This window comes from Triturus cristatus, chromosome 8, assembly GCF_964204655.1.
Source record: "Triturus cristatus chromosome 8, aTriCri1.1, whole genome shotgun sequence".
Taxonomy (NCBI): Eukaryota; Metazoa; Chordata; class Amphibia; order Caudata; family Salamandridae; genus Triturus; species Triturus cristatus.
Genome location: NC_140591.1, coordinates 1,471,037,249 through 1,471,064,580, shown reverse-complemented (window position 1 = coordinate 1,471,064,580; position 27,332 = coordinate 1,471,037,249). Strand labels below are relative to the sequence as shown.

Here is a 27,332-nt window from a genome sequence, read left to right as displayed (position 1 = left end):
GTAAAATCATTAAAATGTTTATTGTTTTTTTTTTACAGATCTAAACTCAGCCTATTTCAATCGAGAATAAGTTTACAGAAGGCCAATGTCAAGGTAGGCTTTTAAAACTTTTCGAAGTGTGGCTGATTCTAAAAAGCAATTTAATCCAATGCATATGCTATTTGCTAATATTGCCTACTAATTTGACAGCTGTGATCTGTGTTGGGTTTGAACCTGTTTTTTTGATTTTGCATCTGTTGTGGATCCAACTTGGTGTGTATTTTCCGGACTATTTTACAAAGAAGTGTTGTGACAGTTGAATAAATTCTGGAAGAATATTGATCCTCCTTTCACAGTAGTGTTGGCCCTTCATTGATTGCATATGCTCCATCCAATTAATTTCTCTCTAAAGGATTTCCATAATCTAAAAAAAAGAATACCTCAGTTACCGCCTCAGTGGCACACATTTGCTGTCATTAGACGGATAAGAGGCATGGCTGCCCAAAGGGGATTTGAATTTGTGAAATGCAGGGTGCATACACATCTAAAAAGCAAGGACTTGAACTCTGAGGTGTCCTGCACGATTTTCTAAAAATACTTCTCAGAATCTTGCAATCTAGAAGAGAGAAACAAGCTATGCATATGATATTTACAAAGTTATGTAGTTCAAATATTTTGTTGCTGCATTTCAGTTTGTACATAAATATAGTTTGTTGAACCTGGCAAACATCACACAATAAGAGTTTTCAGGAACTTGTACTGCATAAAGAATAAGCTTTCACATTTTCAAGCAGAAATGTTCATTTTTATATTTTGTAATCCTGAAGAAAGAAATCCTGATTGCTCGGGTGCCAACATTTGTACAGAAGTTTGTAAGTAGAAGATATCGCTAGACTAGCCCTTGATCTCTTCTGTCGCCTTCTCTTTCCTCTTTTCTTTCTGCTCGTCTCTCTTCCTCAATTATTGTTCATTAGGGTTAGGCCCTTGATACTCTTATAGGCATAATAACCTCACCTTACACTTTTATATGTGATCTGTTTACCTCACAAATATCTTATGCTAACCCTGGTACAGTATTATTCTCTGTTTGTTCTTCTTGAAAAACAATAAAATACTTTGAAATAAAAAATAAAAAAAACGTGCTTCTCAACAGCACTTGGATCTAGCAGAACATAAAACATTTTCTGGATTTCAAAGCAATTACTTTCTTTGAAGTGGCAGAGAAATTCCAGTTGAGATGACAGAAACCAGTAGGAGAGCGTTTGCTCTGTGACTTCGACACTTAAAGATAGCGCCTTTTCAAGAATGATCCTTTGGTCCGGCCAAGGAATATAGGCCTGTTTATCTGTGTGGGTAATATGAGTACTTCATGGAAACATGGGTTCACTGTAGTGACTGATGCTCCAACGATTGAGTGTTACAGTCGGGTGCCTCTTGACTGTCTGGAAAGATTTGATAAGTGCACCTCTGTACAGGAGAAACAGGTTCCTCTGCGATACTCCTCTGTTGGCTTAGTTGATGTCCGCCTTCCTGACTTCATTCTCCTTCAGCAGAAGATAGTGGAGACATTCTTTGACATATATGGCTTCTGTTGGCCTGAAGACCAAATTTTGTTTCGGATCTGATACATGTGGCTTACTTCACCTGTCCTGCAGCATTTATGTATTTCTATCAAGTACCTTGATTCTTTACTAGAAATGCTTTGGTGGCATAAATAATTCCAGAAACATGAATAAACTAAGATTTAATAATTGAGTCGACAATGATTCCTGTATTAGGAAATACATAGAACCAATCAATGAAACAGTTAAATGTAAGAATAACCTGTGGAATGTAACATGAAAACAAGTATACGTCTATCTGTAAGAGTAAGGGTGTCAACCCAGAGTAAATGAAGGGTCGTTGAATGGTGAGTGCTGTAATTTTTGGGCAAACCTCCAGAAATTGCCAGACCCCCCCAACCAACCACATCATGATCCCCCTGGCTCCCTTCCCCAGAAGCCTAACGGCTGCAATAACATCGACTGCATGCTCATAAACTGCAGATCAGCCACTTATCTTGCAAAGGATCTAGCTGAAGCCATTCTAAACTACGGCATTGCCATCGCATTCATCGTCAAAACATGGCAAAATTAAACCTATCCTTGACCTACCAGTCCACCTGGTTTCTCGATCATCAAGGGAAAATCGCACTGGGGGTGGCATTGCTATTATCGACAAGACAAACATCCACGTGACAGAATCATTCCTACCCCATATTTGAACATATCAGCTTAACCTTAAGAATGAAAAACAACAAAACTACGAAATGCCACATACTCTATCACCCACCAGGCAACACATCCTTTTGGAGAACACCTATCGTAACTGATTACCTATTCCTAGGCGCCCTCAACCTTCACTGGAATGATGATAACGATGCTCTCTTACTATCCATAAACGATCTCCTTCTCAGCAAAAACCTGATCCAACCCTACAGAGGACAAACTCATACCTGAGGCGTAACCCTTGAAGCGTAGTAGCACACAAGGAAGCAATAAATATCGACAACATCATTCCAGTCGATTGGTTGGACCACCAAATGATTCTGTTTCCGATCAACCAGAACTGAAACCACCTTCAACAGCTCAGAGTTGGACGCAGAAAATATAAAAAACACATTGTAAAAAAAAAAGCTGCTCTCTTACGCAGAGCACTAGATAAAGGAAAAAACTGCCCCAAATAACTGTTCCCTATCATTAAACAACAAACCCCAAAACCAGTAAAACCACATCCCCATGTCTCCAAAGAACATTGCGATAACCTAAATAAGGATAAAATCTCGAAGATCAAACTCTCCTTAGACTATCACACTGCCATCCTCTGGTAACCCTCCCCTCAGAAGGGAGCAACCCAGGGCACCACCGCTCTCTCTGAACTCACCAAGGACGGCCTCTCACTTTAAGTGCTCTGGATGTGACACAAGGCCAAGACCCCCTACGACACAAAAGAGATGGAGGTCATTTAACACACTCTAGGAGGACGTCATCTCAAAGATGATTGTGAATACCAAGCCCTCCTTTCACCTCGCAGATCCTCTTCCGGCCTCCCAACTAAAAGCCTGTACCACACTCTTACTCCTATGGACCAAAATAAAAATAAGCTCTCTGAGTAATGGGTTGATGCCTGACTGCCTCAAACTAGGACAAGTTACTCCCTTGCTGAAGAATCCAGGTGCACCTAAACAACTCAGGCCCATCTCCAACCTCCCTTTCCTAGCCTAAATACCCCAAAAATGTGTTCTTTTCCAACTCACCCAACACATTGATGACAATAATCTCGACTCACTCCAGTCAGGTCTTAGAAAAGGATGTAGCACAGAAATAGGCCTACTGAACATAGCGGCTGACATACACAAGCCACTGGACTCTGACAGATGCTGCCTAGACCTATCGGCAGCCTTTGATGTGATCAATCACAAACTGCCTCTGGAACACTCCAAAATAGTCTTGGAATAGATGGCATGGTCCTGATATGGTTCACCTCCTATCTCCATAACCGCTCTCAGCTACTAAAACAATTCAACCAACACTAGTGTTCCTGGGGTGTTTGGAGACATAGGAAGTGTTGGCGCCTGGCAAATTTGCGTCAATAAGCTGATTCAATTTTATGTGTGGTGCAATAGGTAGGGGAAAAAACACCCTATAACCCACAAGTTATGAATGATCAAAGAACCTCTAAGTAAAAGTCAACAGATTATCCCATGCACACGCTGTTGGTGTTCAGAATGAAAGTGCATTGCTAGGTAGGAGCACAAAGGTCAGTGAAAAGTCATGTGGTCCTTTCTTTGTCTTATATTCATACAAAGGGAAAAATGTCCAGCCAACACGTGTTTCGTCGTGCGGGGATTACCCCTCGACTTCTTCAGGGCTGTTCTGTTCTTCCCATCGAACAGAATCACTCCGCCGGTTGTAATTCCGACGCGGCTGGTCAATAAATAAATCTTGATATATCCAATAAAAAATCCCAAAGTTGTATCTAACACCTTAATGTTCATTCAAAAAGTCATTACCGGGCCGATATATCATAAATAAAGTCGTATTTAGCATGCTTAACAACCGACACAGAAGGCACACCCATTGCCGATCGTGGATCAAAGCGTACTCGCTACTGGTCGTACATTTTATTGGGCAAACTAAATAAGGCTTTATTTATATCTCGTCCCGGTAATGACTTATGGATTTAGGACAAGGGCCCAATTTGGATCCATAGTTAATCTTGGTTTCATGTAAAATAAGAAATGGGTCGTAAAAAGGAAACTTCAAATTCAACGTGAAAAAGATTACAAGTGAAGTGCTTCTTCAATGTGTAGGCTTTTGCACCAGTGGTCATGTCCTTGCCTGAGGTCCACACCTGGATTCAAGGCTCCTCTCATCGCATGTGCATGTCTTAATGTCCTCTTAGAAGCCAGTTCTAATAGATGGGCCAATTCGCTGTGTAAAGACCATGTCCATATTCTTTGTGTTTTACTGAGATCTCACATGGATAAATCTGTGTATTTTGAACACTTCCTCATGGTTTTAACTAGAGGTGTGTGCTACAAACACTGGGCAGGCTTCCCTGATAACCTCTCCGTCTACTAACATCCCCATCTTTTCTCCTTGCTCTAATGGGCACTTGCCTGATGTTGTCAGTGATGTGACTGTTGTTTACACACTTGTGCTCCATATGATAATTTTCTCTGTAGATTTGTACCTAAGTGTCCTTCTCACTGGTTTTGTGGGTTTTCTACTTGAGGAAAAAGTCAAGAAACTGAAGTGAGGGGATTAGTTTGAGCACAGCATGGACCTTCTTGGAAGTTCTTCTTAGAGGATTAGTCAATCTTAGGGGAGCAGTAATCCATAGGACTGTGTTTGTGGTGTCTTACAGTAAATACAGAACTCTGCTTCTCATGTGCCTCCATTCTCAATAAGAAAACACAGGGTGCTTTCCTGATGAGTAGACTTCCATGGGGATAGTGTGTTGACTTTTTGGGTGAATTGCAGAATATATTGTTACCAAAATAGCCTTAATAGTGATGGAGACCTGGGACTTTGTGACTGGCCATGTGATGCTCATGTTGGATCTGAACATTCGAGGCAGATCTTTAAAATTAAATTTGTGTCCGCGCCTTGGGTAGTCCTTTCCAGAGCAGAAGAGTTCGCTGTGATGGAATTGGGCAGCCGGCTGTTCTGCGAGACAAAAATCTATCGCTTCAAGGCTCGAAAAGCTTGGCTTTGCGTCAGCTAATTAAAAACAGGCATTTCCTGTTGATGTTTAAAATGGAGCTATTTAGTCATGTATTTTTTTTTTTATCAGCGAGCTGGTTTGTGAAACTAGCAATGTCAATGACATTAAGAGACTGATTTCTTATGTGCCTAATTCTCCTGGTACTTACTCTCTGATGAGCAGGTTAATGTTGCATAGTATAGTCAAATCTTTCTAGTTGCACATTGTGCTCTGTAGCAATGTCCACGACACTCACACAGCTTTATTTACCACATTTTACTCCAGGCATGTTTTACAGCATGGCAGCTTTAACCCCTTCATTGGAATAGCCCCATAATCTGGTCTGGCTACAATTATATGAGCATCACTAGAAAGGGGTTTTGGCTCCTCCCACATGCTGCGAGCACAGGAGTACATGTTTTGATTGGGCAGAAGCTGTGTGCTTCCACAAAGAAAGTACTTGCCCTTCACGCTGCTGTTATCATTTTGTTTATTTGTCCAGCTGACTGACCTTGAACGTTCAGGGGCACACACATGACATTGGAATGCTGTAAATGTGCCTTAGATAACTAGGGAATTTATATTTTTTCTCTGACAGCAGCACAGATGGGAGTAGGACAATCATTAACCTACATGGATTTTTGGGTCTGGCTTGACAGTGCAACGGTCACATTGTATTTTAATTTCAATATTATTCTCCAGTTCTTTGCTTTTACACAAATACATACATATTCCCGTGCTATTTACTAATAATGCATCTCCTTATTATTGTACACCATTCCTGTAAAGCCACACTTATTGCATTGCCAGTGCTTGTTTTGAATGTGTACATCATTCCTATATTGCAGCTGTATAGTCACGCCTCACCCCAAATTTGTTCTTCTCACCTTTCCTGTGCATTCTAATCACCTTCTTCCTCTACTCTTTGAACATGTTACTTCTTTACCTAACTCTTAGCTGTTACTCCTGTCATCCTTCACTCTTTTCTGTTTATATCTCCTTTCTCTCCTCTTCGCCCGCTCTTCTGTCAGTGTCCAGCTTCCCATTGATCTCACCCTCCCTGTCACTAGGCTGGCTTCTTGACAACCTGAACTTGCTGCTTCACAAATGTGGGATTCGGATTTTTCAGTTTTTCTCTGTATATGTGACCTACACCATGTCAGTGACATATTTAGAATAAACCAAGATGTATGACAGTGGGGCTTTGAAAGAGTTGATTACTGGTATAAACCTTCTTCGGAAAAAAATGTGTATTGCCCTGTGAGCATACCCCTATGCCGTTTAAAGATGTGCATGTTACGGATGTGGGGAACGCGATTGACCGTGTGGTGGAAAGTTGGGATACTGTTATCTAAAATTTTATTTCTCTCGCGTACTATCTGATAGAGTTTAGGCAAATCGAGTACGTTGGATTGTAGGCCAAACAAATATTACTTCAATATGGCCTAGAGATGTTTTCCTTTACTAGCCAGAAATTGGATAGGCTTTTAAATTAAATTCTGAGATGGTATTATTGCCTTTGGAGTTTTTTTAGGAATGCATTGAGCAAACGGCCAAATGTAGTTATCCCGTTCCATTGGTGTACCCCAAATAAAAATTTGTTGTCACAAGTAGCGCACTGCTTTTGTAATTCCACCTGAATGTAGGCCATGCAGGAGGTTGATGAGTTTGTGGCTATTAATCGGAAAGAGGTTATTATGCTTAGCAGCTAACAGTGGTTTGGAGGTGGGTTGGGGGGGGATTTGTCACTGACTACTGACTGTACAAAGGATGAACTGATATTAAAATTCATATTCTTTTCGAATATAATCCATTATCAGACACTAGACACTGCCTGCTTCTTTATCCCACTCTTTCCTGTTATTTTTCACCCTTACTTTCTCTTTGTTACTATTTTCCATCTTCCTCTTTCTTTCCCCTCCTGAGTTTCTCTTTGTCTTGCTCAGGGTGACGGTCTGATGAAGAAACATAAGTGCCACCTTCCAGGAGTGCTGGTGGGCCCCACTTGCAACCACCAGGTCAAATTAAGCACTGCCAGTAGGGATTTTAGATGTAGGGATCTCGGGTTCATATTTAACTTCCTTCTGTTGCCCAGGAGTAGTCATCTTGGAATTATGTAACATTTGTTCAATCAATTAAGGTCCTTTCTATTTCTCAAGAAGTTTCAAAATGTATTAGTTTACCCCGCCTACCTCCACTTGCACTCATCTATGCCCAATACGTTGCCTCCTCTTTCTGATATGTTTATGGTAAGTTCTTCATAAGCACAGGAATTCCATTTGGTAACAACCATTATCATTTTACCATTTGGACTCTGTTGTGCTTGTGTATGAACACGTAGTTTCACATGCACCACATTATTTCACAGTTTACTCATGGTATGATGTGTTAATACTAGGATGATGTGCAGATGAATGCTGGTCTGTCTTTGTGCAACCTATGCATTTTGTAAGGTGCATAGATAAGGACATAGTATTCTGTAACTGCATTGAGGTACACTTGTTTTCCTGCTTTCAGCATTTGTGGTTCCATGCTTATCTGAGACTATACATTTGTGCATTATGAAATCTTTCTTTTGAATTAAATATTTTCCTTTAGAGATTTTTTATGATTTATCAATTTTTTCATACACACTCGCTGTGAAAATCGAAAATATTGATGCACCCCCTTTACAATTTCTGCGGAGCTTTGATCTGGATCATTTAATCAGATTTCATTTGCAGAGGAGTGCTGATAATGCATTGGGAACATTTGTGAATATTCACAAAGCTGTGACTGTGTGGGTGGTCGGCGCACTGGCACTACATTTCCCTGACTGCTTGTCCACCTCTGTTGAAAATGCCTACTCATGCATCTTGCAGGAACTAACAAGTGAACACAATGCTTGGAAAGTTGCATGCTTGTAGATGACGCCTCTGCATTGTCAGGTGGGAATTCTGCCTTGTACAGATGTTACTTCCATGCAAAAAAAAAGCTTTTCTGTTATACCCACTTACATCGTAAAGATGAAAAAGTCTCAAACCGTTATGAAAGATTGCTGGGTAGCAAATTTGTGTTAGTTTTTCATGATTTTGATTTTTAAGAATTTGAAGTCTCACTTTGAAGTTTACAAGGTTGTTTTTGCTTTATAAATGTAGTTAAAAGCACGACGGTCAGAGTGCAATTCAAAAGCGACTCACGCCAGGAACGACTATCTCCTGACCCTTGCCGCGGCTAATGCGCACCAAGACCGCTACTACCAAACAGACCTGGTCACCATAATGAAGGTAAGTTTGCTCCCATGTTTTACCTTTTAACTTGTATTTACATTTTCATTTGAATTCTAATTTAAATATTTGCCTGTGTTTTATCTTGACTGTAGCCATGAACCTAGTAATGGCACTCTGCACCAGGCCATCAAGATCTTTTTTTTTGTTAAAGATATGTATTGCACTTTATTGCTTTAGGAATGGCTTAAATGTCTCCATTTTACCCTCATCTTCCTCCTGATCATTCTTTCTCACTTGTGGATGGCCTCTGTAACTTTGATTTATAGTTGCTGCATCTTGATTGTAGTTTGTAAACTTTCTAGGAACATTCAACATGTATGTGACCATAATTTCGTGTTGGATAGTTATTGACACGGGGGTGCAGACTAGTTTTCCTAGATGCTTTTGAAATGGCAGCTTTAAGATTGTGCTTCGTCTGTTTTGTTCTGTGATAGTGAAGGCATGCATTCTTTTGTGCAGGCCCCTTAATTACCAGTGTATGGGAACATGGCCAACTCGTGGGAGGACTGGAAAATGTGTCAAAGCTATGGCTTGCTGATGTCAGAATCACATGCCTGCACGCTTGTCTTGTGCTTACTTGTCCTTTCTTAATAAGTCTAAGTTTTTCATCAAATTGTGCTGCAGTCTGGTTTTCTTGGTGAAACCACACGGGTGATTGTTTCCCATATTAGCAAGTCTTCCGTTTCACCGATTTTACGACCCATTATATAGTTCTGGACTTTGGTTTTATGTGACAAGAGAGGTAGTCAAGGCAGGAATTTTAATAGAATCATTGTATAATTGACACAGTAGATCTTCTGCTTTGGTCTCAGGGGAAGAGACTAATCTTTTCAGGTATGATCACTTCAGAAGGATGATCTTTCAGCTAGTGAGTCACTATTTGCACCCACATTCCAAAAGTACACTCCCGGTCACTATTACCAGTATGATAGCTTATATGGTCATGATCACTTTGGTTGTTAGACCTGCTCTTTGGGGTTCATTCCATATTCTCTGTGATAAACTAATCAATGTCATTCTTTGTGCTGCAGCAGCTTGATCTTAACTTTGCTCTAAATAATTTAAGTTCATGTGCCAAGCTGCTTCTATGTGGGCATGCTATCATGTCTACTATTGCCAATGCCACCAAGATCCATTCACCAACATTATTAACCCAATAGTTATGTTGACATACTAGTTTTTCCATGTTCTCACCGATAACCTTGCAAATCTAGTCCATTTTGGAAAAATGTTTCAATAACTTTTAATAAGTTTTTCTCCTTTGACTATCACTTAAAATAAGAGAAGTGTGATTTACTGCTAAACCACTTGTACCACTTCCCCACTCATAATGTGTCCTTCCTCATTTAAAAGTGAAAGTGAATGCCTGCTTCCTTTTTTGTTTGCCACTTTAGGCGGCCGTTGTGGGTTGTATTGCCGTTTTACTCTTTCATAGATTTACTTTTGTGTAAAAGGGGGTGAATGCATTCACAGGAAGGATATCTGTTGGTTTCACTATCTAAACAACAGAGCTAGAATGGTGTCTGTACTCGGGGAGCATGTACTTTACATTATTGTGGACTTAGTGTGTTACACTGGTGAGGTTATAGGACCGACCATTTCTTCCCCACCATACACTCTGGCATGTCTCGCAATGCAATTGTTATAGCCATGCAAGAATTGTGGCTTTATTTTCTTAAACATCATGGTCACAGCTTCCCATAACGCCGAACCAGGTGAACCTGTAGCGTTGGTGATGCGGCAAAGTGGGCCATCAGTTCAGAAGTGGGAAACAAACGATAACATACATAAAGGAAAAAACCCTGTTAAGTAAATTCCTTCTTGATTTTTTTTAAGTTCTAGCTCTAGCGAACATATATTTGTCATAATAGGGCTCCTTATTGGTGTCTGTTTGCCTGGCTGGCTGGCTGCTGTTCTCTTTGTCTGCTTGTTTGTGAATGTCTGCTCTGGACGGACAGGACCTTTACAGACCCAAATCTGATCTTTAATGCCAACTTTGTTTGGTTACAGGTTACCAGCCCCGTTGAACAACTTGGCAGTAAAATACAATATATTCTAAAATTCTATGAAGAATATATGTATATAGCAAACCAGTTGTAGCAATCTTTGTGTAGTACCGCAGAACAGGTTGATTGAAGTCAAAGAGGTACAAAAACAGCTGAAGGCTTTGCACGTCAGATAGTTGTGTACATGGTGATCTAGAAGAGTTTGTCTGGGCCCCTGCCGTAAAGGCTGTGGGTTCCAAAATCCTGGGTGGACCAGGAAAATGTTAGCCGTCCTGAGTAGCCAAAGATTGTCTGGCAACACCGTTAAGCCTTAGCAGAGGCTATGTAGCTGTCTCCGGCTGTAGGATCTTTTCCAAGAGCACCACTAAATACCAAAACCTGCCGTAGAGCAGTGGTTCTCGAAAATCATGAAGCATGTGTGCAACTAGCAGGGGGGGGGGGTGTTAAAGATGGGGAGATGTTGACGTCGTAGTACATTCCAGACCATAATGTAGAAGTTGGGAGCATGGTTTGACTGAGAAGTTTTCCTATAAATGCGAGTGCCTGGCATGAATGCTTTACCTAGGATTACTACAAGGTCACTTTGTAAAACCTTGCATCCAATAATTACAAACCTGCAAAAATTAGCCTTGACCACTGCAGTTGACTAGGAAAGGTGAATATTTAAGATAAGTCTTTGGCTGTAGGAACTAGAGCCATCTGTTGTCTAATAAAGATTGCATATAAATTTCCTCTAATTTAGGAGCAAACCTCAATTGATATCCTTGGGGTCAGGTTGCCTGCATACCAGCTCTGTTCCTTTGAACTTGTCCGCATTCAGGGACTCACAGCCTCATGGGAGGTTTTAAAAAACTTTTTTTTCCATGAAAAGAAGGCATTGTTGCTTATTGAGACTGACTTGTCACGTGCAAGATGTAGAAGCGGGCTGGTTATCTACTAGGATAGTTTAATCGTAGTAGTGGCGTCACATTTTGTTTAAGAATTTCTACAGGAGTAGTTGTTGCTACTTCGTGAAACTCCTTGCATTTCCCACAGTGTAAATAACATTTCGGCGATATCTTTTGTGTCTTGTTACTTTGTTTGCCTCGATGGACATCTCGAAAATAGTGACAGCACCGCTGTCTTCCATTCACTTTGGTACGTTTACTAACTTTTTAACCATTCTCAGTAGAGTTATGGTCGAGTTAAAAAATGTTTTTGGAAAAATATTTTTGCACTGGAATTTCTAGCCATCACTGTGGTGGCATAGTGTCCTCCCGCCCCAGTAGTGACGGAGAATCACTGCATTTTGAATTTTCTGCTAGGATAGCTGAGGTTCTTCTGCAAAAGTGTCTAACATGAGAGGAGCAACTTTAAAAGTGAAAACCCTGGCCAAAAATTACACCCCTGCCCATGTTACTTGGTGGTATTTCCATAATCTATGTGGGGATTGGAAATGTACTGTAGTGTATACCTAGTTTCTCTGACGTGTTGGATGAGTGCCCCGTCTGGCAAGCAATAGTTATTGCACCCAAAGAAATCCGACAGTGTTGTGTTCTGAATTTATCTGTTGCGATAATTATCGATCAATGCGGGTTGTGTTCTCACACATGAGGCATTGTGTGTGGAATTTGCATTTACAGCTCTCAAATTTGCATTTATCTGTTTTTAGCAGACATTTTCCCCTACTAACTATTGACAGGTTTGACCTGCTGAAATGTATCTGGGGTTTGCAGATTTTATTGCATTGGGTAAGTACAGAGTGTGGTAGAGTTTGCGCACACATAATTCCGTTAGATGAGGTAGATATCGCACATATTGGGAATTTACCGGGGCACACCTGTTCAAGGCCTACAAAGGGTACTTGGACAGCTGAAAATGCTGACAGCGCCAGAGCCTCCGTAACAGGATGGTGTCATTAATGGGGAAAAAAAAGTCTTTATTCTGTTTAGAAATCTAAAATTGGCACATGACAGTCCTCTGGTGCTGCCTGTGTCAAATGGGTATGTTCAGCACATGTAATATGTTTAGGACTGGGCGTGGTCCTGATGCTGTCATAAGCAGTGAAAAATCCACAACTTTTCTCTATTAATAAGCTCACCTATGGCCACCTCCCTCTTCAGGTACATGACGCCCCTTTGTGACTTCTGTGACATGCGCACTGTCGGTGCGACTTTATTTCACTTATCCAGGAAGGCTTTGGTGATGCACTACAGTGCAAGTGCTCCCCCTGTAACTTAAGCTTACTTAGTTTACTTACAGATGGTTTATATTCTTGCATGAGAATTAAAACAACTTGCATTCATTGTCGAACAGTAGTCCATCGCTGTGTATTTCCCTTCTGCCTCATGTGCGAGACCCAATAAGCAGGTCTCTACAGTTCATTTGAAAGGTCCTTTTCTTCTACGCTGCAGGTTGAATGTCGCAAGACTATACAACCAAGTATTTACACTATCCTAGTGTATGACACATTTTGTAATGTTATGCAGGCTAGTGCTGTGTCAACTCAGAAGTGAATAATAGATGCAGTAAGTGTCCTGAAAAATCAGATAAGAATCGGTGCTTAATTTGATCCGGTGGTTTCCGGTGCTCGGAACCGGCACTTAATTGTCAGCATCGGGTCTATTGGCAGTCCACCACATGGTGGCGCTGTCTGTCAAATTTTGAGATATGCACAACAGTGTTTAAAAGTTAATATACATTAAAAATTCATCATATCTGTTGCTCACACCAGCTTTGGGCGGCTTTGATAGTTTGAATTATCACACTTGTGGCAGTGCGACGGTTAGTACTTGTGTTGGGTCTGTCATTGGCAGCGCTGGCAGGGGCGATGAGTGATGCAGACACTTACTTTTTTTCTTTGTACAAATTAAGCACTTGATAAGATACACATCTCAAGGTGTGTTGGCATCTTGGCACAGGTGCGGTTCTGATTGGCCTTCAGCAGCCACTAGAATGGACTGTGTCCTTTTAGTGTGCCATTATCGTCCTTTGGAATGCATTGCTGGTTACCTCTCTGACACCAGTCAGTGCATGTGTGTACCTCTTTAAATATTTCAGATTTTAAATCAAAATACTGTGGCCCGATTCACAAAGAGCCTCCACACCCAGAGGCTGCACAGTCGTAGCGGGATCTCTGCACCCGCAGCGCAGGCTACACAGTCGTAGCGGGATCTCTGCATCTGCGGCTCCACATTCGTAGCGGGATCTCCGGACCCGTGGCGGAGGCTCCACAGTCGTAGCGGGATCTCCTCACCCGCGGCGGAGGCTCCATACAGTCGTAGCGGGATCTTGGAACCCCTGGCGGAGGCTCCGCAGCCGTAGTGGAATCTCCGCACCCGCGGCGGAGGCTCCACAGTCGTAGCGGGATCTCCGCACCTGTGGCGGGCTAGTCGCACTGCAGTTTCCCATTGCGCAGATTTGGCCACGAGTGCAGAGATCCCGCCACCACTGAGGAGCCTCCGCCATGAGTGCGGAAGGCTCTTTGTGAACGGGGCCTCTTCATTTTGCATTCAAACAAGGGACTGGATCAGAGTGATTAGTGCGGCTAAATTTCAGCAATTTCTTCTTCGGGAAACGTAATCTATATTTGTGTATGTAGTTCTATACTGTCAGCACTAAGCATGCTGGGGCACGTAGTTACATACTTCGAAGACGATTCCTAGAACTTCAGTATTGAGACTACAAGTCCCATCATGCTTTTTGCTTTTGAGTGGAATCTCAGGATTGTCTGAAGCCTCCATCCTGGTGTGATACTTCATAGCTGTGGATCTTGATTCACTTGCATCCTTTTTCATCTGACGCTTCTCACTATAAGGGCTTTTTTGAAAGTGGCCTTGCACTGCTATCTTGACCTGTTATAATTACTATAACCACCATGTTGCTGTTGGAAGTCATCATGCTAACACCTTTGCTCACTGTTTCATACATCTCTGGCCATATGAATTGTCTAGAGCATTGTGAATGAGGTATTTGTGAGCCTAGCAGTCGTACCAAGGCGCCTTGAGGCTAGAAGTGACTGATGAAACAAAACAATCTGTCTCACAAAAACCAATAATAAAAAACACAGGATTTCAGGGCTTCAGCCTTGTATACAACCTCCCTCTCCTAGGAGAGCTGTGTAGTGAAACGGCACTTTTATCAGTGAAAATTACCTACTTGATGAACTACAGTTGGGCTTCAGACGCGGCTGTACTTCTGAGATTGCCATTTCACAAATAGTAGATGATGTGCTGAAGGCAACCAGGCATCTTTCTTGAACTGTGGTAGTGCAAACGGTACAATGTATAGAATCACACAGACGTGTGAGTCTATACAAGACAGATAGGGTTCACAATAAGGGTTTGGGGGGGGTGGGGGGGGGGCTTTGTCCTGAAGAATGCCTCAATTGCACCCTAAACTTGGACAGAAACATGTTGGCATAATACCAGGGAATATCTTCATAAAGTCTGTCTGAATTTTGTGGTAGTAACCATGTGATAAGGAGTGAGCAATAAAATAATTACACAAAATCACCCGTCTACACCGTTTTCCACTTTTAATGTCAGGTCCCCAAGGACGATTAAAAAAAAAAGACAGGCATACGTCACTTACCCCCCAACGAAAGAGCTCCAAATAGAGCCATCCATGAATATCACAGACTTCTACAGTGGGGGAGGAGCCCGATGATGAAGCATGACCCCGTGAGCGAGGGCTTTTGTCCGTTTTACTGGGAACCCCACTTTCTGTGTTTCCAATCAGGTAATCCCAAGGACTTCCAAGTAGTGTCATGAAATTATGAGGGTTTGCCAAGTACTCTTGTGGTGAACTTACTTGGGAGGATGCACTTTGACATCATCAAATGGTTCCCCTCCAACTTGCCCATTTGTGTTGTGTCATAGGTGCACAATAGTTGCACCCGACTGGTAATGAGAAGCCTCAGAAGGAAGCTCTGAATAGATGTTAAAAGTGTTAAGAGAGATAATGTTGGAATACAATTATGGGCAAAGGCAGGAATCTCTTTCAGTGACAATTGGAAAAAAAGATGATCTCCCTTATGCACTCCCATATAAGAGCATCTTAGTACGGGGCACTCAACTCTGTCATCCTAGAAGGATGGGATTTATCAATGTAATCAAACAGTTTTGCTCCTGGGAAGCGGTGGAATTGTTCAGCATATTCCTGATCTTCTGGTCACCGAGCACCAAGAGAAACAAGGGTCTCTTGACTGGAAAAACTGCTGCCCTTCAGTAATACCAAGGTGCCCTGGGGGTGCAGAAAGCAGGCGCACATGCATGTTGCGGTCCCAGAGAACGTCATGTAATAGAGCCCCTGGTGTCCACTTCCCAGGGATGTTTCTAATGGAGCCTCCGGCTCATTCTGATGGCCAGGGCAGCAAGGATCCCGAGTGATGCTGGTGCGACCAGGAGAGAGGCGGCACCGACTGCCACAGACCTCACCTAATCTTTACCCACCTAGAAAAAAATGGACGTCTACTTAGGGTCCAACCCAGTGATTTAATTATTTCAGGGTAAATGTGAGCTTTTTTCTGCACGCGGAAGAGGAACGAGGTTTGCATTCATTTTGATTAGAAGCATCCAAAATATCTGTCTATGCTTACCTTTTTAACCAAGTCTTGTTTTTGTTGTAAAACGCTCTACTATTTTGAATATATACCATCTGGTCTGCTTAATTGTAAAGTAAGCACCGACCTCCATAACACTGCAAACATTAGCAACAACGATTTATCGAAGAAGGTAATTTGTGTTTTTCGTGTTTTTATTTTTTGCTCGGTTGGGTAGAGGCATTGAGGGTTGTGAATCACTTCTTTGAGCACTCATAATAAAATGAAAGATTGCAAACTAAGTTTGATTTGTCGGCTGTTGCTGTGCTGCTTCATTTGCTCTTTTGCTGACTTTTGATGAAGGGATTCTTCTTTGCTAGTTGTTTTAGTCACACTAGCATACAGTAGCATTTGTGGGGGGCAGGGGTGATCTCTGGTGGGGTGGTGGGCCTAGTGCCAATTACTGTAACCATTTGTGGATGGACCTCGCGAGACAACAGAGGGGGCGTGGCTCAGTGCTCAGCACACATGGGTTAAGACTCGCTCCTAACTCTCTTACCCCCCCACCCCCCAAAAAACAAAACATAAAAGCTTCTGAGGTTGGCGCTGATGTCCAAGGAGGTTTTGTGGTCAATTTGTCTCCTACCATGTGATATTTGCCCTCCACCAGCTTACCCTATGACACACAATGGAACCTTGTGAGATGTCCGTTCTGAAGACATGCTGCCCTTTTATGTTTTGTCTTGGAGGCACTTTAGCTTCCATAGGGGTGTGGGATCTGTTGCTTTGGCATTGCAGAGGTGGGGTATGGGTCAAACACATGCTACTTACAAACAGTGCATCATATCATGCTGTTGTGCCCATAGGTGTGAGCATGGTGCACTCATCCTCTTCTGTGCTGCTGCATGTTCACTGGCTGACATACTATGAATTCAATACCTACCCTTGAAATTTCGACTTTTCCTACTAAATGCAACAGCAGCGTTTTGTCTGCAAGGATAAGTCTGCTGAAGGCTTCTCTATTTGTAGCAAAAGTAAAAATGCATTCATGAGTTTCATGAAATTTCTTGCATTAAAATTTCTTCAGTATTGTGTTTTTTAACATAATTGTGTTATTTGTAATTAACTTGTGAACCTGTTAGAAGGTGAAGCAGTTGACTCGGCTACCGGATAAAAAATGTTGTTTATTTATTGGCAGGTCTTTTTTTGCATTGAAAAGTAAATACTCGGTTTCTAAGCATCATTTACATTCTTGGATATTCTACTTCAGGCACATAGAGAAAGTAAGAGGGAGAAACAAGGCTTTTGGTCAGTGGCATACTTTGTCTCTTGTCTTCTCACTTGTGTTTGAATAATAGATTTTAGTTTCTAGAATCCTGATCTGATGAGACAGGTGCATGAATGCCAACTTTTGCAGCAGTTCAGATTCCCAGCGAATTTGTTGCAGCCAAGTCATCCTGATTGTCTCTCAGGCCCTCCCTGTGTGCTTCAGATGTAGTCCTTATTGGCGTACCTAACACTCCAGAGATCGGGCCTGCTCTTGCTTCACGTCATTCCATTGGTCCTGATGATGACCCTTCAGTCACTACTGGTCGAAACGCTGTCGACACTCATGCCATTGTGAGCAAGACTGATTGTTGACGACCTGGGAAATCTACAACCTTTTGTCTCTCTACCATTGATCCTTTGCCCTTCTGTAATATATTCACAGTACTGCACTGGTGTATTGCCAGTGTGATCATTCGCACCGAGCACTGTTTTTTTCGGATACTGGTTAATTGTATGAATCTTAGTACAATTATTTATGCGAGTCTGCCAGTATTCTTTAACATTGATGATTCATGTGATTTCTATTGTTTAGTCATCACTGCTTTTCTAATTTGATGTTCAATCTGGAACCTCAGTATTGATTGTTGTTTATATACCCCTGGTTCCAGGCGGTTGTGGGCTGCCTCTGTTGTGTATAATTACTATAGCAGAATTATAGCCACAGGTGTGTGCGAAATAAATTCATCTTTAATATCTAGCGGACACTAGAGTGTTGATGGGTGTTTTTATTAATGATTTTCTTTTGCTGCTCTACCTATGCTGTCTGTGGGGGGGAATCTTGCGGTGCTTTCACCTGCGCTGCGTTTGAGAGCAAATAAAGACATTGGACCTTATGAAATCTGTAAAACATAGTAAAGACATGCATCGACAAACAGATGACATGACACTATGAAAAGCTCTCCTCTAACACAATTCCTATCATCATGGCTAGTCTCCATCCATACTAATGAAATAGCGAGTTAACTGTTGTTATTACAGGTTTGGAATACAGGTTCTTTTCGCACCACGTTTTAGATACCCTTTCATCTATTTATTTTTGTTACAGAAAATACACAAACCGACCACTTCCCCCTGGTTGTTCCATGGTCTCCCAAGTTTGGATCTCCAACAGAAATAGTCTCCCAATCTGTGAGAAGGCACCTTAGCAGCTGTGTGTCCAGTTCACCATCATATATGCAGGACACTAAAGATCTATGTAACTAGCTGTGACTTGATCAGCAAACTGGGGATGCATATGGTGAACGTTGATGTATGTTCCCTTTACACTTCAATACCAGCTGCACTGGACTTAGAGCCATGCTGCGAACACACAATGATGTTGTTTGAAACAGCAGAAGTTCTTGTTGGGAGCGATGTGTTTTTATGCGAAGACAACTGGCACCGACAGAAGCAGGCAATACAATGGGTTTCAGAAATGCCCCCAAATATGCCAAACTGTGTATGGTATGGTTTGAGGGTGTATATGTCTAGACCCAGAACAGTGCACCACCAACTAACGACGCCCTATATTGGGGAAGTATATAGGTGACATTTCAATGCCATATATTGGGGAGAGGAGTTAGCCTAACGGCTAGGGCGCTCGACCTGGGGACCTGGGTTCGAGTCTCGGTAATGACGCTGAACATCCTGTTATTCCGGGCAAATTACTTAATCTCCCCGTGCCTAAAATAGAATAACGTAACTGGTGCTATGTAAATCGCTCTGATACCTGATTGGATTCGGGTCAAGTTTGTGCTATATAAAACTCTGCAAAATATATATATATATATATTATAATGTCCCTATTATACTAAACCATTGCAACATTTCTAGTTGCATATATATATTTTTTTATTCTGCTTTCATTTCTGTGAAGCTTTCATTTTGGTGATGTTTTCATTTAGGAGTGGAACCTTCCATTAGAACCCAAAACAGGACCTCAGTGGATGGGCAAAACGCTGGTGTTTGCTCTTGTGACTTGCGGAAGATAAAACTGGATGCAAATCACAGGAGCAAACCGTGCACATGCCCTTTTGCACAGTCAGAAATGCCTTGCAAGATTAGGGTGTTATGGCCCATTCCAAGTTGGCTGACGTGTAATTAGTCACAAATTCCACACCTGCCAATTTGTGAACCTCCGGTAATCATATATTAGCCGGTGGTCAATCTGCACCAATTTTATTCGGCCAAATCTGATGAGGCCCAATGTGTATATGCACGCCCATTACAGAAGCTTAGCTGGAGCCACTAATTTTATAGCCCCAGAGCTGTTATGTGCTCCAGTTGGTACTGCTGTTAGACTATAAAATGAGTTGGATAAGTAAATGTGTGTGGGAGGGCTGTTGTGCACTTTCTGTGGTTGGTATATTTTAGTGCATCAGCTATTTCTGTCATTAGTCTCTATGTATGGTATGGTTTCCTGTGAATGTTCTTTAGCTTTGTAGAAAAGTGCCTTGTTTGCACACTTGCTTGCATTCTTTAAAGTGTTCATCTTTGAAGGGTACTGTGTTTTTGGGGGGGGGCGGGGTTGTACTTCGGGTAACGTAGCTCTGGGTAGGCAAACTTGCTTTAATTTTACCCCCAAAACATTCTGTAAAATTAAGCTGGAAAACATTTCACAAAATGCACTTCCAGGATATCTTGGACATACCTCTCTTTCAGAAGTCACTTTTGATAATGGCGTGGTGATTGGCTCGAGGAGAAAATATTTATTGTAAGACTATCTTGTGCATGAACCATTTTTCAGGGATCTATTTTCTGCTTAAACCAGTCTTCAACAAGATATGTTTTGCTTAAACGTAATCCCCTCCGGAAAAGCAAATGTGTGAAATTTCATGCCTTTGAAATTCTCTAAATTTTGCAAGAAGAATAAAAATGTCAATGCAGATCTAGCTAATAATAGATTTTGAAGAATATATTGATTAGCAATTATTTTTAATTTATATGCACATCTGCTTTGTTTTATTGCAGTGGTTTTAAGTGACTATAGAATAAGTTTTCCTCCTTCAAGGGATCGACAGTGCCGTTTAAGATCAATAGTTCTTATTTCTGAGTCTGAGACATTTGACTTTAGGCGCCACCCAGCGCCCCTGGCTGTGGCTTGACTGTGGCCATTGGCACATGTATACACCTACATTAGTGTGTGCTAATTGTGGCCCTGTGGATAACTACGTGAGATTGTGGTGGGACGCGGTAATGTTGTCAGCCGGAATGCTTGCACAGCTGCCTTGTGATTGCATGAGGTTGCTGTGATTTTGACGTCTATTCATAGTTCTTCTCCTTAACATCTGCATTAGCGGGCCCTTCCTTGTCTGTTGACAAGCAACCTCATTTAAGTCGCCACCTCATTATTACGTAAAGCCTTTGTGGCTTTGTAAATGACCGATGCTTCTGTTACTTAAAATGCTGAGGCTGAACAGAGATTCAGTAGGTAAAAAATTCTAAAAGAATACACTGAACTTCAGCTTGATCAAAAAGGCAGACCAGACAGGCCTTGCTGTACATTTTTGTTTCTGGCTTATGTCTTAGATTCAATTTGCACTGATAATATGTCAGGGCCTGTGCTAACTACCCATCTCTGTGCAGATACACTGCACACAAAGCTTGACTTCCCTTGTTCTTCCGACTAACACATTGGCTTCACAAATTGGCCACTCTAAGTCCCTCTCTCTCACACTGATGGAAAAACCTCTCTTTCTTGCTGCACCAGATGCAAACTGTGGCTTCCCTGTAAAGCAAAACCTGTCTTCAAAAACAATGTGAAGCTAATCAGTCTCTATCTGAAAGCAAAGCCTTGTACTGTCTCTTTTTTTTTTTTTTTTGGTAAACCTTTTTATTGGTTTTTCAATGTCCATACACAATATACATTTTATAATGTCATTGATAGCCATGTAACATTCGTTCAGTTGTATTGCCAATATGACAGAAAAATATCAAAGTCCTTATTAGTTCTGGTAGGCATCTTGTGTCCGATCGTGTATGGGTGCCTAGTGAAACTGGGTCTCCTCCCCGCTTGCTCGTTACAGGGGTCTATTCAGTGCATCTTACTACTCTTAAGGTGGGCTGAAAAGAGTTCACCTGGTTGAACCAACTGGGGGCCCAGTACTGTCTCTTATCCCCTCCACCTGCTTCCTTTGTAGACTCGCCTCTATCAACTCCTTTACGAAAGACCTCAGGGGCAGTGTTGCTTCATTTATCACCTACTGTACCACTCTGTGGATGTTTACATCTAATGATGCTAATGTTATGCTTCTGTTCTGTTTGCATCTCAACCGCTATGCTCGCCAGATAACGATGGTCAAAATCGACGCGTATACCCTCCCATGTTTGTTCCCATAATCCTGTTTACTTGCCCCTGTAACACTGCCATGATGTTCCAGCCTTTCATATGCCCTTTGATTTTACAGATATAAATCTGAAAATTTATTTTTTTCTTCTACTCTATTATACCCTTGTAATCATAATATTACTTGATTTGTGGACCCCCATATTGGAACGAGGGCTTGATTTGTGATCCTCCTTGTTAGAATGTAGGTGTGTGGACCCTTTGGTTGGAACGAGGGCTTAATGTGTTTTCTCTTTTTGGAATGAGGGTTTGTGAACCCTTTGGTTGGAATGAGGGTTTGATTTGTGTTTTTTTCTTTTTGGGATGAGGGTTTGTGGACCCCTTAGTTGAAGTGAGGGCTTGATTTGGGGACCTCTTGTTGGAGTGAAGCTTTGCTTTGTAGTTGTGTTTTTCAGGATAGTTGTCCAGAAGTGGTGACCTTCTGTAATTGGAATAATGCCTGCTTGTCATTGCTCATCATCAGGGTCACACCTAGATCATAAGCCTTCACCATAACTCCTTAGTTATATTGAATTAATTAAAATAACATTCTGAGCAAAGTTGCATTTACGTTCGATCTTTAACAGTCAGCTCTGCTTCAAACAAAGTAGGTCTTCATAGCTCCCCTTACATACCAAAAGACAATCTGATTTGCGATTAATCTTTGATATCAGTACATTGATTTACTGCCTTTCGTTGGTATGAGTGGCACTCAGCAGCCCTTCCCCAGCGAGACGAATCATTGAATCCTTCTTGCTCAATCCTAGAAGTAAAAACAATAACAGGTGTAGTTGAGCTGCGATAAACTGGTCTCTCCGCATACCAAAAATTCATTAACACAGCCAACAGGGCCTTTCTATGAATGCACTCTCACAAAGGCAAACATCATGCACCCCTCAGGGTAGTACAGCAAGTCTACTCAAAAGCAGTCCATCAACTTAAAAAATTTCTGTCTCTGGTGCATTGATAGCTTCTCGTCTGTAGTTCAAATTAGCTCCATTACATCCAACTGTCAGGGTCAGCGTTTAAGTCCCCAGATCACGCATTTTAACTCCTTCCCAGCTGTTGAAAAGATTTTAAATGTTCTAGGATATCTCGTGTCAAAACTACAGGACCGATCTCAGTCTTCATCCATGTTCATTTGCATTTTGGGGTATTGCACTGTTTATATCGAAGATTGTCAAAGCTTGACTTAAAGAGGAAAATATATTCATCTCCCCCAATGTATGTCTGTAGGGCATCCCAATTCCATTTAAATATACGCACATGTGATACAGTGAAACACGTACCTCCTTGCCCTCCTCTTCCCCATCACCTCCATTTCCCTTCTCTTAAAATCCAACACGCAGTAGCACTAGGATTCTATAAAAACCCTGGATAGAATTTAATCATGCCGCTATAGTAATTCTACCGTAAATCTCAATACTGTTGATAGGTGTCTTTGTTTAACTGTCTCCTTTATATAGCAGATAATATAACTTATATTCCAGATGGAACAGAAACATATTTCCTTCTGATCTACGAACTATTCTAGTCAGTGCTAGGGATGAATAGACTTTATTATGTCTAAGACGTGGCCGCATTTGACACCATAATCTCTGTGTCTAGAGTGTCTCCTGTCCCACAGAATGGTTTCTGTTTCTGGGATATGAGAACCTATTTCCAGAGCCCTATGTTGCATTTCATGCCTGACTTATGGTGTTCCTAGCAAATGGATTTCATATCCATATTCAAACCTTTGTAGATGATACTTGTTCAAGCATCCTACTAGTTTGGACGATATCAGCATTATGATGAAACGCTCCCATGAACCTAGTCCTGGGATTAAATCGTTGATCTGATTTAAATGGTGATATGTCTTTGAAGATGTTTTTTTTCTTCATCTTAACCACTTAGCGGTCACGAGGCCCTAATAAAAAAACTGCCACTAATTTTGGTTTAAGATTATGGTGCGTTAGTGCTTAATTTGAGCCAGTGGTTTCTGGTGCTCGGCACCGGCACTTAATTGTCAACACCGGGACATATGAAAGTGTCCCACATGATGGCGCTCTTTGCCTAATTTAGAAATGAGTACAACAGTTGTTTATGAATCCAATTTACTTTTAAAATGACTAGTACCTGCGCCCTAAGCCATTCCTATAACTTTAGGGCACTAGAATAGTCTGAATTGTCACACTTGAAGGAGTGTGATGGCAAGGAGTTGTGTTGGTACTGTCATTGGCAGCGCTGGCAAGGGCAATGGGTGGTGCAAACTGCAGTGGCCTTCTACAATTACAAATTAAGCACTGTGGTGCGTCTATTCATATGGTCATACTAGTCTTTCGAGGGTGGCTGGTAGATTGGAGGTGGGCGCATGCAGAGGTGCACCGCTGGTGGAGATAGCCTCACTGTTGACCAGACCCTGCTGGGTGGAATGTCACCAATGATGCATTGTTCCGCAGTTCATGCTCGTAGGGCGCTTGCATGTTGATCGACTTTGAATGTGAGCCAAACATAGTACTGAGTAGAGCCTGTCGAATGGAAAAGAGGCTGTCCACGTGCTTGTTGGCTGCCACTGCATTGCTACGTGTGTAATGATCTTGCAGGTGTGCTACTTATACACCTGTGTTGGTTCAGGATTATGTTTGTGGTTGGCAACTGTCTTACAAGGCCATCACAGATGGCCACAAGTGGATGCCATATTGTTTCAAATGGACTGTAAAATGGATGTTCTGCTTGGAGAAAGGCAAGCGGCCATGTTGTTTTGTCTAGGATCTGAAAATCCTTGCGCCACTTCTGCTTTTGTAAAATACCCAGATGAAAGAAAAAGGGAACAGAAGAAGAACAGACTCCGTGATTGCCTGGACTATTAAAAGCCCCAAAACAAAAAGGCTCAACAAAGCGAGCGGGAATCAAAAGGCTGAAAGAACAAGGTGGGCAGAGTGCAGTGCTGAAGACCACATAGGTGAATTGACAAGATGGGAAACCAAACGCCAAAATCCGATGACTCTTTGAGCAAATTAACGTAGTGGCGATGGACAGGGCGAGGATCACAGATGATAATCCAGTCAGTCCTGCCAAGTATCATGCATCACGTGTGACACTAACGCATTTCAGTGTGGTGATCCACATCACCGCACTGAAATGCATTGTCACGCATATATAGCGCCTACTGAGCTGTTAAGCAGGAGTGCTAGTAACCATGCACCACTGAGCTGTACTGAAACTAACGCTGGAGGGAGGAGTGGCAGTGCGCCCTGCACTCTGCTCCTGGGGCCGTCTCGGAGTCTGCAGCTATGGCTGCAAAGTGTTACAATGTAACATTTATACTAGGATTCACCACCGGCAGCAGCAGGGCATATTTGCTACATTCCTAACTTCCGTGACTCAGTCAGGACGAGTTTTGTAGCACACGCATCCTGCTGCCGCCAGTGGCCGAAGTTAAAGTTTCTGCAGGCTCGCACCGCGGTTAATTTAAATTAATACATATGTTTGCTCTAGCACCGGAGGGAGCCGACTCATCGCAACGGGGCGCTGGCGGTTGAGTGAACAGCCCGGGGCAGGCCTTGCGCTGGTTTTGTTCCGCACATAAGGCGCACCAGTTTCTCCACGCAGCTGCTGAACATCAGAAGGCGGAGTCGTTGAGGCCACGGCTAAGGCAAAGTGAGTGCAGCCTGGAGTGTGAACTCTCTCTTACTCTGATTATAAATATGGTTTCACTATATAGCGCTTTCCACACCCTGTCTTCCTCCTTCAACCGATCCGTACGGTTTTGCTGATCCCTGTCTTCATCCTTCACCCTTGTTAATCCCCTCCACCCACCTCGCGCTTTGAGTCTTGTGCCTAACAGTCAACTTGCCATCCCAAGGGCCCATGCTAAGCCACGGTGTTGTTGCCAGTAGCTATTGCTTGTACACAAGCTTTTGGTCCCCTCCTTTACGTTTGCGGTTTATTTCTCAAAACCGCTGGGGGTAATTTAAAACCGGTTCCTGACAGTCCTAAGTTGTTTGCTATGTTGTATGAAAAATTACTGCGCCGGCCTCAGCCTGTGAAGATAATGCAAAATGGTGTTTGCAGCCTGTCTTATGCTAGTCCGCTGAGACTCTGTGACTCTTGGGCAGCTCAGATGCCTCCGTGTGTAACATGTTCATGTTGGGCCCTTGCATATCCTTCCTGTTGGGCCGGGTCCCACGTGACAGAGACCATTTCTGGTGCTTTGCAGCAGTTTTAAAATCTTCTTGGAGTTTCTTGTTGCTCAAATGGGTGTAAATTCTGATATTTATGTTTCCCTCGTCTACATTGCTTGATTTTGCTCGCCAGAAAGTGTCACTCATAGTAGTTGAAATGTCACTCATAATTGCACTGAAATTATGTAAATGTCACACATGGCTATCTGAAACCTTGGCAGCTATGTCCAGTATACCTAGATGCAGAATCAGTGCGTTGCAATGCTGGATCCAGGCCTATGGTCTCATCTCGAGGTACCAGCCATGAGTATGGTGCATCAGTGAGTTTAACGCGTGTGAAGCGAGGAGTAAAGTCCTGTGATGGTGGAAGGAGTCGTGCGAGCAGTCCTAGTGTGTTCACCATTATCTTGGTGGAGGACAGCGTCTGCTGCATGGAGGACACAAGATGTGTAGCGGGATAGGCCCCGGTGAGTGTTTGAATAGCTGGGGTTTTAGACTGCTTTTCTGCACATGTTAAGGTAGGTATGGAGCATGGAAAATGACAGGATGTGGGGTGTGTCGGTGTGGTCATGTCAAGAGATGCAGAGAGGTTGCAGATTTACCTCTGCGAATTAGGCGGCCTGTGGATTTCCACCAGTGTGAAGGGTGTCCGAGGAAGTCCTTTCCTGCCTTTGGCCCATACACACAGAGCAGAGTTGGGTGTATTTCTCACAGCACCCATCCGGGGACCAGTGTTTTGGGATGCTGAGGGCTTAGCCTGGAGGGAAACCTTGTAGAATAAGATTAATTTCCCAGGACCCGGATGTGAAGCATTGATTGCAGCTCCGAAGGAAGATTGTTGTGAATTAGACACAATATGAGACTACAGGCTTCATGTGATGGGGGTGCTGACTGCTGGTCAGCATCAACAAACAATGACTGGCGCTTAGCTTGGAATCCTCCGATTCTAACGTTCTAGGGGGAACCAAGAAGGCGCCAGGGAAGGGGGGGGGGGACAAAGGTGCAATCGATAAACATGTATTCATCGTCGATTTAAATCACATTGCAAAAATGCTTTAAAACTACCGCGGCGTAACGCAGGCCCCTGCAGCCCGAGCTGCGCAAGGCCCAGCCCTTCATGGAGCCCGATCTCGCCCCAATTGGAGCCCCAGGGGCCCCTCTTCACACTGCGGGGGAGGGGTGATTATCATTTTACCTCACGCTGCAGGAAGCGATCTGTCGGAGTTCATGTGGCTTCATTTCAGTTACAGGATTCCCCGGAGGTCAGTCGCGCTCATCGAGCCGCGGTGCTCTTTTAACTGTCTTTCAGCTGTAACGAGATTATTTGTGTTTGCTGGTGGAGCGATGCTGAATCTGTCAGCCCTGGCTCGCAGGTCTGGACGCCTCGGTGCTGCTGTTAGCGAGACAGGAGAGTCGGCGCGGAGACCCTTTCCAAAGCGGCGCTTCTGGGCTCTGTGGGCACCTCTGATTAATAGGAACCAGTACCGCAGAGTTTTGTATCATGTCTGCCAG

The 27,332-nt window shown here is 42.7% G+C and overlaps 1 protein-coding gene across 4 annotated transcripts in view; it reads left to right on the top strand.

Annotated features, from left to right (window-relative positions):
• Positions 1–27,332, top strand: part of FCHSD2 (FCH and double SH3 domains 2) — a 490,271-nt gene that overhangs the window by 274,765 nt on the left and 188,174 nt on the right. For all 4 annotated transcript variants that reach the window (XM_085623302.1, XM_085623300.1, XM_085623301.1 and 1 more), the window contains exons 7-8: positions 39–93; positions 8,364–8,492. In XM_085623302.1, the coding sequence (XP_085479428.1) occupies positions 39–93; positions 8,364–8,492 (184 nt within the window). The remainder of the gene's footprint in view (positions 1–38; positions 94–8,363; positions 8,493–27,332) is intronic.